This window comes from Gambusia affinis, linkage group LG01 (assembly GCF_019740435.1).
Source record: "Gambusia affinis linkage group LG01, SWU_Gaff_1.0, whole genome shotgun sequence".
Taxonomy (NCBI): Eukaryota; Metazoa; Chordata; class Actinopteri; order Cyprinodontiformes; family Poeciliidae; genus Gambusia; species Gambusia affinis.
In genome coordinates this window covers 23,944,790-23,958,916 of record NC_057868.1, presented here as the reverse complement: position 1 = coordinate 23,958,916, position 14,127 = coordinate 23,944,790, and the positions used below count along the sequence as shown (strand labels likewise).

Here is a 14,127-nt window from a genome sequence, read left to right as displayed (position 1 = left end):
TCTGTAGTGACATTCCAAATCTACAATTGATAGCTTTTTTGTTTTATTTTGTTTCATTATATTAGTATGTCCATACAGGCTTCAGGTACTCATTGTGACATGGAATATTTAATTTGTTGGATCCAAATGACATCCTGGGAATTTTTCCCCAGTTTATAAAATTATGTTAGATATGATTATTTTCTCTCTGTGAATGAGGATCTACATCAAGATATTAATTTTTATGTACTTTTTTGGGCCAAAATAATATTAAATATTTTTGTCCAAAATGTTTCAAATATTTTGAACAAAATTATATTTTCATTCTGAACATTATAGGACTCACTTTTCAGATGATGTGAAAACTATTGTTAGATAAAATCGAATTTTCTTTTATTCTTTTAACATTCAGTAATTAACATTTATGTAAACTGTAAAAAAAAAAAAGGATTAAATTCTTCCTTTATTTCACACTTAAAAGTAACAGATTTTTTTTCTGTTAGTATTTGTTTCAGTTCGCAACTCTTCTTAAAGTTGTATGGCATGGAACTGACTTCTCGCGAGACTACACCTAGAAATCTCAGGAACAGTATCTGGTACTGGAAGAGAGGAACAAATGTAAGCGGAGAGTTAAAAGTGTGCACGCAACAGGCGGTGATTCTGCAACTTTGTGTAAGAAAACAACTTGAAGATCTACAACCGCGCGTAGATCTCCAGCAACAAGGGGCCGCCTGTGTAATCTCCTGCTGCTGTTGTTTGTGTGGCGGAGCTTTTCTCAGCTCGGGGGTAAAGAAGCAGCACGGGGCAGAAAGAGACGGTTGGTGGTCGACGGTTGGTTCTGCAGGAATGTCGCAGAAAGAAAGATCCGGATTTTATCTGCAGGAGGTCAATAAAACGATATGGGAAGTCCCGCGGCGGTACCAGGACCTGTCTCCGGTGGGCTCAGGCGCCTATGGATCGGTTTGGTAAATCACGTTTTCTGTAAAAGTAGAAGTGTGCAGAGTTGAGCCAACTAACTTCTCCATTCATTGAGACGAGGCCTGCAGAGGCACAAGCTAAACTTAGGTTAGCAAGGTGGAGCTGGAATGGCTCTGTCAACATGTATCAAGTTATAATCTGATACCTAAAGTTGATTTAAGATTATTTTAGATCTATCAACAAGTCCCACGCTAAAGAGCAACATTGTCATGAACTTTTTTGCAGAAAGCGACTACTCTTGTTTTCTCATTGGATCAGTCCCAAGAATGACTGACTGTCTCGATCACATATTTCACATAGTGATCCGATTACTTCTCGGTTAAATGGTTTCATAGGACAAGTAGTAATAGTAACGTCTTTTCCCCTCGATTAATAACTTAATCAGTTACGATTGTTTACTAGCTCTAGCTGTTCGAATGTGAACAGTCGCTGGCAGATTTATTTTTTGCATTTAAAGAGCTATGGTTAACCATGCATTGCAAAAGTACATAATGAACAGTTGAAACTGCCGTGAAATGTGTGACTTTTAGGTCTACTGTTTTCAAGTACTGTTTTTCTAATAATAGAAACAGTTTGTTTCTTTGGCAGCTCCATAGCAAACCTACTCTGATAATGAAAGAAATGTGAATATCAGAAGCATTTCTAAAGCGTAAGGAAAGAGCCACAGCTTAGTCTGTTTTTATGCAAGGTTGAGCTTTTTTTTTTTAGAGATGGGATGTATGGACTTTGAATATTATATTTTATTTATTGTGATGATAAAATGGTGAAAACAAACATTTTAGAAATGTTTTCAGAATGTTTGGCTGTACTTGTTTCTTTTATTCTAATAAAACTTTCTTATCAAACAGATTATTTCAGTACTCCAGTTACATTAGGTAACACAGCATACAATAATTGTTATGAAACATATTTTCAGATGTATTATTTGATGCGCTTATGAAACTTACAGTAGTAAAAAAAAAAAACTGAATAATGAATCAAATTTAACAAAATCACACCTCCCAATTCTTTCAATCTATTGGGGTTTGCAGACACAATCAACTAGAGTTTACTGTTATAATGAAAATTACATTTCTTATCACACTACTCATTTTTTCCTCATAAGGATTAAGACTCTGATCATCTTTACATAGCAGTTATTGCATTGTTTATTGTATAGTAAAATATAATTTTAGGATTTAGTGAGGTCTGTTTGGTATGCAACATTTTGGGTGCCACTCCTTAAGAGTTTTAGCATCTCAGTCACACGACTCTTAGATCATGTATTGAGGCACAGCATAGTTTAAATTCTTTTCAGCTGGCCCATTGTGTTGGCATGCGTAATGTGAACGCACGGGACTTGAAATATAACAGCGTTTCAGACGTTACTTCCAAGTATTCCTTTCCATAGTTGTGCTGATGTTGATTATTTCAATTCAGTTCTTAAAGTCTAATCGAGAATATTTGGAAACCTCAATGACTGAAAGTATTGTTTTGTATTAGTTTTTTCCACTGCTGTTCCATACGAATGTGTGATTGATCGCAATTATTGCTTATGCTACTTGACCGTTTGTTAAACTATTTAGACTATTTGTAGTTGACCAACATTTTTGTCTCGGCTTTCTTTCTGTCTTCGAAGTGCTCCTATCACTTTTCATGAGCTCTTACATCTGTCACTAAAGTCTGTGTCTGGGTTGGGCATCGAAAGCAGAGAGAGTCCTTTTTGTCTGGCAAAGTATATTGTTTGCATGCAGAACTTTAATGCAGGGCATGTGCAGAACATCGTGTTACAATATGTTGTGCAGCTCTGCTTTTCCTACTATCTTAGCAAAACATAATGACACATCGGCAGGGAGCAGATGTTTGTTTTGCAAATAGAAACAGCCGTGTGTGCCAGGCGATGAGGTAATCTGTCTCTGGTTGGGTTAATGACCTTGCCTTGTTATTTTTTTTCTTTTTCCCTTTAATAAATCAAGCAGTTTTATAGTGATGCATACAGTCGATAGACTTTATTTTATCCTGATGCATTTTAAGGGCGGAGGGCACCATGCCCGACAACTGAGTTCAGTGTTTAACATTTGAGCGTGTCAGGGATTGGTCGGGCCAGTCTTCATTTTACTAATATCCTGTTCTTGTAATAAAACCACCCTAATGTTTGTACTTTGTCAATAAAGCGGGAAATGGGCCACAATTAATGACACAGACATAACCCATAATATAATTTCAAATGCCGTAAACAGGGATCACAGGGATTTTTTTTCTTATTATTTTAGACAAATGGCAGACATGTTTAATTCATAATCGCAAAGAGGCATTTTAAAATAGTAGTGCACCTGTAGTACAATGATCAAAGTTGTCAAATTTTCCCTTACAATTTTTGACAGGTGAGATGAAAGTCTAAATTCAAAAACATCTTTTTCTTTTGTTTAAGTTTTACCAAATACACCAGAACCGAAAATCTCAAAATGCAGCCAACGATTAGAAACGTGAGCTTTGATGCATAAATGGAGCCGTCTTGAAATCCCTTCTTTTTCCTGATGGTTTCCAAACCCTTTTCCTCTGTCAAAGAAGCTGCAGCACATTTTATTTTGTCTTCCTTTATAACATTTAGTAGTTGATATGAAACAAAGTCTTCATGTGCTATGGATAAATTCATCAAGTAATGTTGCTGTCGGTAAACAGTCGAGCTTTAAGTGAAACGAGGAACCGCTACAGGGTACAGTAATTATTATTTCTTCTGCTCATTTCACTTCATCTCAGTCGAAAGCCGCTTTCCGCCTGCAGCAGCTTTTACAGTTAGTTGGAGGAATCTTGGTTTTGGTCTGAGGCAGCCAGCTGACAGGGTGGAGGATATATTGCTGAGTGGTGACATTTTCTGCTGATGCCACCCATTTCTCAGCCTTCAGTTCAATTCACTACACCTAATTTTGTTTTGAGAGCAAACTCAGCCGTAGGAGCCGTCTGAAATCTGCTTTGTCAGCCTTAATTGAAGAAGCTCATCTTGCTGAATTTAATACCTATAACCGAATAAAAAAATAAAAAAAAAAGTTACAGTGCAGTCATATATTCTTTTGGTTTTCTTTTGAGGTTAAATGTTTGTTGTTTTTATTTTTTTTCCTTTTTCACTCAACAGTTCTGCATATGATGAGAAACTGGGTTTGAAGGTCGCTGTGAAGAAGCTTTCCCGACCTTTCCAGTCCATCATCCACGCCAAAAGGACCTACAGAGAGCTGCGGCTGCTTAAACACATGAAGCATGAAAATGTGAGTGGGCTGCTTTCTTCTGTTTGTTTCTTCCCGGAGGCAAACGGGCCTAACAACCAAATACTTATTCATTGCTTAATATTGTTTGTTTTGAAGAAATCTGCGTCTCAGTGAAGGTTATATTTTCTGCTCTCTGTATTTTTAAGTTCAGTGTGGCTTTCTTTCTTTTCTTTAAAGGTCATTGGGCTCTTGGATGTTTTCAGTCCTGCTACAAGTCTAAAAGAATTCAAAGATGTGTAAGTTTGTTTGTTTTAGATAATTGCGTTAATCCATGTTTTGTGTTAAAAGCAGTATATCTGTATAATTTAACCAGAGTGAAGGTAGCATAACTTGTAGCTTCTGGACAGCAGTCAGTCCGAACTCAGGTTGGAAAACCCCTGGAGTCTGGCCAGCAGACTAATTACATTGGCACGTTTTTTTTTTTTTTTTTAAAGGATAGTCTGTTGCTTTCTTTACTGTGTGGCTGCTACAAAACATTTAATCACCGGCTCCCTTCCTTATTTCGTAGAAATGTAGACATTTTGAAAAATTTTGCTTCTACTCGCAAATATATCATTTTGAAATTGGAAGTGCGGTGCTCCTGTTGCAATCTAAAGTCGACATACACTAGTAGTGGTGTGAATACAATTTACTTTTAATCATTTACAGCAACAATTCTTTTTTCAAAGCAACTTACTACCTCAGACATTAAAAAACAGGAATTGGATGCATATCTTGAAATGTATTTAATTCACACAGGGTGAAGATTATAGCTATGTGGACTAAAGCTGCTCAATATACCTGTAGACGTATCGGCAGTGTTAACATATTCAGGGTCACTGAGGGCAGCTTGCGTGCAAAATTTTGGAAGATTGTTTTTCGTGTGTCCTGCGTGCAAATTCTGCATGTCAATAATATTTTTGGCCTGTTGGAAAGACTCTCATCTCCCACAATGCTGCTCACACGAAGCAAATATCTTTAGTGGATTGGAACATTGTGATGAAGGAAAAAGTATTGAAGTTACTTGCTTTTCTAAAATTGTGTAAACAAATACGTATATATCTACACTCATATTAGGTTAAATGTGTCTTGATCTACTGCACAGACCACCTTTTTTTTGTTTTTTGTTAAGTTCCTGGTATATTTTCGTTTTGTTCCTGTTAGTGTTTAGTTTTCCTAATCAGATGGACTCTGGGGGAAAAAAATGTGGTGCGTCTTCCTGCTTCCGCAGGCGGTTTCACTTTGCATCCTTTAACTGTGCCACACTGGTTCCACAAGATTTTATCTCTTGCACTTTGTTATAGTTATGGGTTTTGACAACCTTCTGAAGTTGTCCAGGATTATGTAACTTTGGTCGAGTGACTTCAGACATAAACTTCCTCGTTTATGTTGGGACATTTCCATGCAGTGTGATGTCTACATAAGACTTTGATCACTGAATGAAGGGTTTATCTACATGGAGATGAAGTCTAGCTGAAATATATTTAAGGTAGTTCTTGTTTTTTATTTATAACTGTTCACTCACACCATGTGACATGATACTACCACCACCATGCTTACCAACAGGTCAGTTTTATTGGGTTTCAGCCCTCACTGTTACTGCTCCAAATTCTAATCTCTTCATTGTGGCTCAACAGTTGAGTATTTGTCTCATCTGACCTTATTTTTTTTTTTCACCAGAAAACATTTTGGCTAGACCATGTGAGCGACAGATACTTCAGTCAAGCTTGAATGTGTTTATTGTCTTGCTCAGCGGCCTCTCGGTTCATGTCAGTAATTTGGCTTCACTGTGGATGGTGATGCTGGTGTTCCAGTTAATGATTGGCTTGAGCCTGGCTCATTCCTTGGTTGTTCCTGGACAACCCAGACATCCACTTATCCATAATTGCTTGAACCTTTGACCCAATAGTCTTCAGTTGTCTAGAAATGCCTCTAAATGGCTTTCACAGTGTATATTTAATATTTCAGTGGCTGCTGTCAAACAAATTCTTTTATACTTTCGACTGCCAGCTACAATCAATGATGCCTAATGAGAAGCTGATAGGCCTTGGACTTTCCACTCTGACACTTTCTTCGTCTAAATACGGATTTAGGTGAACATGCTTGTTCATCTAAACGCTTGCTTGCGTTCTTGTTCATCAGAAAGAAAGGAAATGATGGACGTTAACATCAAAAGTAACGATAAAAGAAATTTATAGTTTTGGCAAAAGGAAACTTAACTATAATAACTTATTCTCTGACTTTTTTTCTGTTGAAAACTTATAAATAAATATTACTTGTCAAGGAATCAGAGTTTAGGATTTCTCACAGGTCAATTTTAGCTTCGGGCGGTCTTTTTAGATGCAGACACGCCCATTTGTGGATCCCTTCAGTTGCTTCCTGAGCATCTAAATATAACATCTTTGTGTGTAATAGTGCAAGTTGGAAGCTTCATTCAGGCACAATTAATCACGAGACAGCTCATTCTGTGTATCCGTTTGTAGACAGGACTCTGAAGTGGCAAGGCCTGTTTGTTGACTAAGCTCTAAGCTTTCTACACTCTGCTGGTATGATTGGTAGAAAATACTCTCTCTGTTCCTGTTTTTATTTAAAGTGGGCTTTTTGTGTGACTGTAGATGCATTAAAGGAAGCAACCTTCCCTGTGTGGCAGTGTTTCCTGTTGCATAAAAAATGGTCACACAGTTCCTTGCCGCATAGACGGTGCATGGACTGCAGCAGATGTGCTTCTCAGGCTTCACCCCAGAGTCCATGTCTGTGTCTGTGTCACTTCACCACAAAGGTATTTATATAGATGCCAGTTCCAGCTTCGGCAGAGTGGATTGTGGGTTTCTACAGATCTGCTTCAATTACCAGAGACTTTAGCAATCCACATTAGAGGGAAAAGATTTTTCTGAAGTTCCGATAGATTTGACCTGATCCAGACCTCGCCTTATAAACCAGATTTGTTTCTTTGAATTTAATTTTAGAGCAGCAGTGACATCTTCAGTAATAATTTTGGAGAAAGACGATGAATGAATAAACTATCTTGAGCATGTTATGCTAGCAATTACAGTGGTTAGGATAATTTAATGTTAACTGCCATAAAAACTGTGTATCCCTTTACGTTGCACATCTCCGGAGGTTACCAAATTCAGAATCTACAGTGACAGAAAGAGGTTCAGAGTTCAAAATAATTCAGCTGAGAAATTTGGTGTAACACGTACCACCTTTCTATTTTCTGGACTAGTGTGGTCCTTGGCCAATTCAACAGAATATTTCCAAAGCACAATGACTACACTGTAGTAAAGGACTCATTTTTGTCCCTGAGATTGGAGATTTGATTGGAAACAACCAAAACTGCTAAAGAGTGAAATGACACGTTGCTATTGAAATGAACACCTTTTGTGCGTTCTCTGAATTTGGTTTTAACCACCTCACTAAACTGCAATTGGTGTTGTTTTTTTTTCACACGGTAGTAGCTTCCACACTGAAGAGTGTTGTACTTAGTATGACTCGCCACCTCCTGTGTGTGACTGGAAATAAATGGGATGTGTGAATTTCCATCCTGCTGAAAATAACCTGATTCTCATGACCAGTAGACCTCTGTCTGTGTTGCAGAGATGCTGCTGTCGCCAGGTTGAAAACAAACAAGTTAAAAGTTAGTAGGATTTAAGAGAGGTTGGCAAAACCCTGCTTTATTAGAAAGAGGATTGTGCATGAGCAAGTTTGAAACCAGACAACAGCAGCAGTGTTTTAATTTTTAGGTTTTTTTCCCATTACAACTAAGTCCACCATGCTATAAATCTTTGTCTAAATCAACCTCTGAATCTTCCAAAGCTTTAGGATGAATAAAGGAGCAGAATACTTTCATAACTCTTGATTTTTCATTTTAATGTCAAAGTTCTCTGGCGGTCCAAGCAGGCGCTCCTGGGCTGAGCCCTCTGCTGTGTAAAGAAAACTGGTGCATTTATACGAGACGTCACATAAGGCCGAACCTCATATCTGAAATGGATTTTAGCTGATTTTTGGTAGAAGTGTTTTGAGAAGGAAGACTTGTGACACTTTCATTATTTCATAATTGTGGTTTTTATTTTATATCATTACTTCTGCGGTGCAGTGGTGTTGATATAAATAAAAATATAGCTGCAGTGCTTCTGGTTTGCTATTGGACTAGACTAAAAAGGCTCACCTTAATTTAACATTTGAGGCAATAAAATAGGACTTGAAATGCAATTTCAAAGAAAACCTTAAATATTTACAAAAGTTTGGATTACTCCCTCACCCCCCCAAAAAAAAAAAAAAATACAAAGAGATTGATTCTCTTCGGTTCTCCTGCCACGCTCCTTTCTTATAGCAGGTTGGAAAAACAGAGGTCACTATTTATATGCTGTTTTTCCAAGGCGGGCGAACCTGTCTCTGTCTGTGTATCCGATCTGTGTGTGCCGCCGTGAACAAGTCCCAACATTGAAATGTGCTATTTTAAACCCTCGTTCCCCACACTCTGTGGGAATAGAATAGTGTTCATGAGACCAATATTTGTTTAGCAACAGACTGACGAAGTGGCAGCACACTCATTTGTTAAGTTTTTGCTCCCATATCGCCTCTCAAGCAGTGCCGCTCACTCAGTCTTTAAATGCTTTTGATTAATTTTAAGCAGTTCTAGGATTGGATTCAAAGTATCCGCTGATGCCATTAAGCTCATTTATCCAGTCTGCTTGTCAAGTGATATTGCATTTGTAAAGGGCTTGACCTTTCAGTGTCCCAAGAGAGAAGTGAAAAGCTGCAGAGCTGGTTTAAGCTTTTAAATTTATTTATTTCAAGCCCCTCTGACTTCTTTTGAGTTTGGAAGTTATTGAGATTTCTTGTTTCAACTCTGACAACAATCTTTTACGACCGACAGGTATCTTGTGACTCACCTAATGGGAGCAGATCTGAACAACATTGTCAAATGTCAGAAACTTTCAGATGACCACGTGCAGTTCCTCATATACCAGATCCTCCGAGGACTGAAGGTGAGGTCATTCAGGAAGAGCATGTTTCCACGTCGTTTTCTTTTTTCATATTATGCCATCATTTTAGGGAAGTGCACTCAAACATCCACACACACAGCATGATGCTGCCACCGTCATGCTTCACAGTGGGTTTAGTGTTCTAAGGCTCACAAGCTTCCCGCCTCCTCCCATTTTTTTTATATATATATTTTTTTTACATCAATAATAATTATGTTATTATCAAACTCAAATTTTAGTTCCATCAGCCCACAGGACTCCAAAGATAATTTTTTGCGCTTGAGTCCTTTGATAATCTATAATCTGTCTTTTTATGCTGCTTCTTGATAAAAGACTAATTTCACTGTGACTAATAGATTCCGTTTTCTCATCATCTCCTTGAAAAATACACCTTAAAATACACACACAGGCATCAGAAGCTTACACAGCCATGACATTATCGTCTGGGATTTACTTGCGGTTGTAGCTAGAAGGCAGAATAATCTTAGTGTATTTTAATCTTCTGAATTTAACAAAGTAATAAAAAAAATCATCTTGTCTGGCATTAAGGAAGTGTAAATAATTTTAGTAATTTCAGCTGAGCTAAAATAAGAAACAGTCTGAGTTAAACTCGCACAGAAAACAAAAACAGCTTCCTTTTATTCACAGTGATGAATTTAGCAGGCTATAACGTTCAAGGCTCAACACAGATGGAAAATCTATGAAATAGATGGGATTAAAGGAAGCAAGTTTGTTTATTTTGTTGTTAAAATACTCTACATATTCAGCTTATGGTTAAATTGTTCTTAAGGGTTTATGATGCTACATTCAGTTTTTTCCAGAACTAATCAGTTTCTCAGGTTAAAACCAGTGTTTCTCAGTTCTTTGTCTGCATCTTTGTGTTTTAGAGTTTAGTTTCATTTCTTGGTGCTATACATACTTTCAATGCAAGTCCTGTTTCATTGTTCACTAATCGGCTTCTAATGTGTCAAGTTACTGCTGAAGCTTGTCTGTCTGTTCCTCCCCAGCTCCTTAACTATCGGAGGTTTTTGTTGCTGTGATAGCTACGTGTTAACTAGTAGGTGGAGAGTTATTCAAGTAAACAAGTTCTTTCAGTAAAAGTACTGGTTATACAGGTACTCTACATACATACACAGGCTTTCCTTTCAAGGAGTTGTGTCGTGGATTAATTTGCGTTTCCAAATTGTCCTTAGGAATGATGATGTGTACATGAATGACTGTTTGTGTGAAGAACTGGGGCCTGTGGTATTCCATATCTCTCGACCTTTTGTTTTTATCTTCACGAGCTTCGATCTACTAAAATCTCTGCTGTGATATTTTGTGAAAGTTTCATGGCATTACTTTTATTATGGATGTTATTTTTTTATGAAAATTATTATTTGAGCAAAGCATAAAATATCTAATTTTCCTGAATAAAAATCAGTGAACAATCCATTTATCATTCCAATTAAAACTTGAGATGAATCAGTGGTTCCAATATTCAGTCAGGTTTTCTAAAATTTGTATTTTTTTCTGTTTGCAGTACATCCACTCAGCGGGCATCATTCATAGAGTAAGTGTTTAGTTCAGCCTCTGTCTCATCAATATTACTGTCTGAATTTGGGAAAAGTGGAAGTTGTGATCATTAGTCTTAACATAGACTGTTTTTTATTAGCATTTTTTTATTGTAAGAAAGAGTTAAACACACATGACAATTATTTTTAAAATAGAAAAATACATTTACTGCCTAGACTGGACGATCAAAATTTCACATTCATTACTTTTCAACCTCGCAGGATTTGAAACCTGGCAACCTTGCTGTAAACGAAGACTGTGAGCTAAAGGTCAGTAAGCTCTCTAATTCACGCCATTTTACCTAAAACATTTTAAGGATGCTAATATTTGCCTGTTTCATCTCAGATATTGGACTTTGGCTTGGCGCGGCACACTGATGATGAGATGACTGGCTATGTGGCCACGCGCTGGTATCGTGCTCCAGAGATCATGTTGAACTGGATGCACTACAACATGACAGGTTGAGTCCGTTAAGATCCTGTTACTGTTTCCTTATTGAGAACCTGTCTATTAGGTAAATTCTGATATTTGTGTTTGTTTTAGTGGATATTTGGTCAGTGGGATGCATCATGGCAGAACTTCTAACAGGGAAAACTCTGTTTCCTGGCTCAGACCGTATCCTTTCCATGAGGCGGAGGGCAGTTAAAGGAACACTCACTCTACTGGATGTCTTTCATTGTCAGAGCAGTTTATTTTGTCTTCTTGCTGGTTCCAGCTTCTTTGTGAAGCTGTCCTATTTAAATTATTAAATTATATTAAAATTCTTTGCTTTTGTAATATTTGTGACATCTCAGCATTCTGTTGTGGAAAAAGTTACGCTGCATCGGCCGTGATTTTCTCCTTGACACAAGCTTTCTAGACATAAACCAGCTTCAGCAGATAATGCGTCTGACAGGAACACCCCCAGCAGCGCTAATCAACAGGATGCCCAGCCATGAGGTGAGAACGACCCACACTTTGCTTTCTTGGCAAAGAACAGGAGGAGGTTGACGGAAGGTGTTTGCTGCACATTTCTCTTATCGATACTCTGCATTTTATCACAACACAGTAGCTCAAAAATATACCTTCATAATATCAGCGTGTGCAGTGCTAATGTTGCAAGAGTCTGTATGGAATACGTTGTTTTTGGAAGGTTAAATTCTAATTGTTGTGAATTTCAATTTGATATTCAGCCTGTTTGTTGGGGTTTCACCTGCTGGATGTCTGAATATGTGGTGGGAAACGAGATATAGATGTGTGAGGAATTATTATCATTTTTTTTTTTACAAATGTTATATGTTCATTGCAAAATTTAATGGTAAATGTTGCAAAGTTTTTTATTTCAGCAAAAACTTTAGAGACATAATAGTAATATAGATGGCTTTGTCACTTGTTTGCAGTTAATAGCAATTATACCTACCATACTTCTTAATACTGAATTGAAAAAATTTTGAAAATTCAACTTTTTTCTCAATCTCAACTTTTTGAGATAAATCTAAAATGTATGTTCCATTTTTTTTTTAGTTCTTAATCTTTTTAGTTTTTTATTTGATGGAAACACAGTGCTGTAAAGTATCTGCTCTCTTAATCACCACAGGTCCATGTTTATTGGAAAATAAAACAAGTGTAAAACTGTAGCCATGGCTCAGAAATTTGACTTCCAAACAGTGTTGGGTTTTATGTAGATGGAAACAGAAACAATCTGCACTGACATGCTGCTGCTTGTGGAGTCTGACACTTTATTTTCTGCGTTGATGTGTTTACCCAGGCCAGGAATTATGTCAGCTCTTTGCCTCCTATGCCCAAGAGGAACTTTACTCATGTTTTTATTGGTGCTAATCCACAAGGTAACAAGCAAAAACAAGATTTCATTTATTTGTTTTTTTCCGTGAAGCATAGCCTGAGATTCATTTTTATTAACTTGTTGGCCTTTTCTCTCTTAAGCCGTGGACCTCCTGGAGAAGATGCTGGTTCTGGATTCAGACAAGAGGATAACAGCCACTGAAGCTCTGGAACACCCCTACTTCTCCCAGTACCACGACCCAGAAGACGAGCCCGAGGCCGAGCCTTACGACCAGAGCTTTGAAAGTAGAGAACTGGAAATCGATGAGTGGAAACGTACGTTTCTGCATCCTAACATCTTGTTTATGGGAAAAAAAAAATAAAAATCTGAGGAATTTTTATCTTGTCTTCAGTGTTGTAACATTTCCTCGTTTCTTGCAGGATTGACCTATGAGGAGGTGTGTAGTTTTGTGCCACCTGATTACATGGAGGATTGAGATGAGCTGCAGCCACAACATGTGCATTAATGTTAAAGCCTTCAGGCACACAGTACCAGCTATTTCTGAGTCTTTATTTCGGAAATCTTAGAGATCACCTTTAAGGAGATTACTACTTTTATATGAAAATGCAAGAACTGGACCAGCAATAATCATTATTTATGTACCACTGATATTGTTTGGGTTTTTTTTTTATTTTTGTTGCGGAATTTCACTTTTGCCAATATTTTTAAAATGTATGTATTTAAATGTTTTACTTTTAATTGTTTTTAATTTAAACTTCGACTCGACTGTGACTACTGAGGTGATGAGACAACGGACCTAGAGCTCTGCTGATTTGTTGAGTAATTTATAAATAAGCTGTTTTCTATTAATTATAAAGAGAACATGCTCATCTACAATCCAGCTGGTCAATCTTTGTTTTACCACAATTACTCCTATGCCTAAAAAGAGAAATCTTTGAACATTTCAGTGAATTTCAAAATACCACCATATATATATATATATATATATATATATATATATATATATATATATATATATATATATATATATATATATATTCTTTTAATACTTGTTCAACCCTCCCAGCTGAATTTAAAGACTTTAACATGTAATTTCTTTAGGTACTGTGAGATCTTTCGCAAGTATATCTGAGCCTTCTCTACTTAAATCTAGGTAACATGCCCAAAATATGTAAATATGTGTCAGTCTTTATGTTTTATCTGGTCCTAAAGCATCCAATTTTAGCATGTACATGAAGGCATTGTGTGGTCTTGACTTTGGGTTATGATTTTTAATTATTATGCTTTAACCTGTAACTGCTAAACGGTGTAAAACGGGGAGCTGTATTCATTCTACAGTATGTGGAGTAGGTATTTAAGAGCAACAATCTGTCTGCAGTTTACTTGATATCTCCAGTCCTTTAAAAAATTAAAAACTTATTTCTTAAGAGACTCGTGTGTTTTGTGTTCTAGTTTCCAAACTGATTAGTGTGTCTTATCTCAAAGGCATTTATTGTGGGATCTGTATTAATGAAATTTCATAAACCTTATGGTAAGTTTTGCTGGGGGGAAAAAAAAAAATTTAATTTGGGTTAGTTTTTTGTTTTTTTTATTCCATTGTGTTTTTCATTTCCTAAACCCTCCA

General features: G+C 36.9%; 1 protein-coding gene across 2 annotated transcripts; it reads left to right on the top strand.

The window, feature by feature from the left end:
* The first annotated feature begins 542 nt into the window (after window positions 1-542).
* On the top strand, window positions 543-13,934 carry mapk14a (mitogen-activated protein kinase 14a). Of its 2 annotated transcripts, none has more exons than XM_044127543.1 (12): window positions 543-944; window positions 4,070-4,199; window positions 4,377-4,435; window positions 9,058-9,169; window positions 10,689-10,718; window positions 10,942-10,989; window positions 11,066-11,180; window positions 11,264-11,335; window positions 11,580-11,659; window positions 12,468-12,546; window positions 12,644-12,817; window positions 12,923-13,934. In XM_044127543.1, the coding sequence occupies exons 1-12, from the start codon at window positions 826-828 to the stop codon at window positions 12,976-12,978; spliced, it is 1,074 nt and encodes a 357-aa protein (XP_043983478.1). In that variant the 5' UTR covers window positions 543-825; the 3' UTR covers window positions 12,979-13,934. The 2 variants fall into 2 exon arrangements, with proteins under 2 accessions (XP_043983478.1, XP_043983487.1); XM_044127552.1 differs by having other exon boundaries at window positions 579-597.
* Window positions 13,935-14,127: the final 193 nt, after the last annotated feature.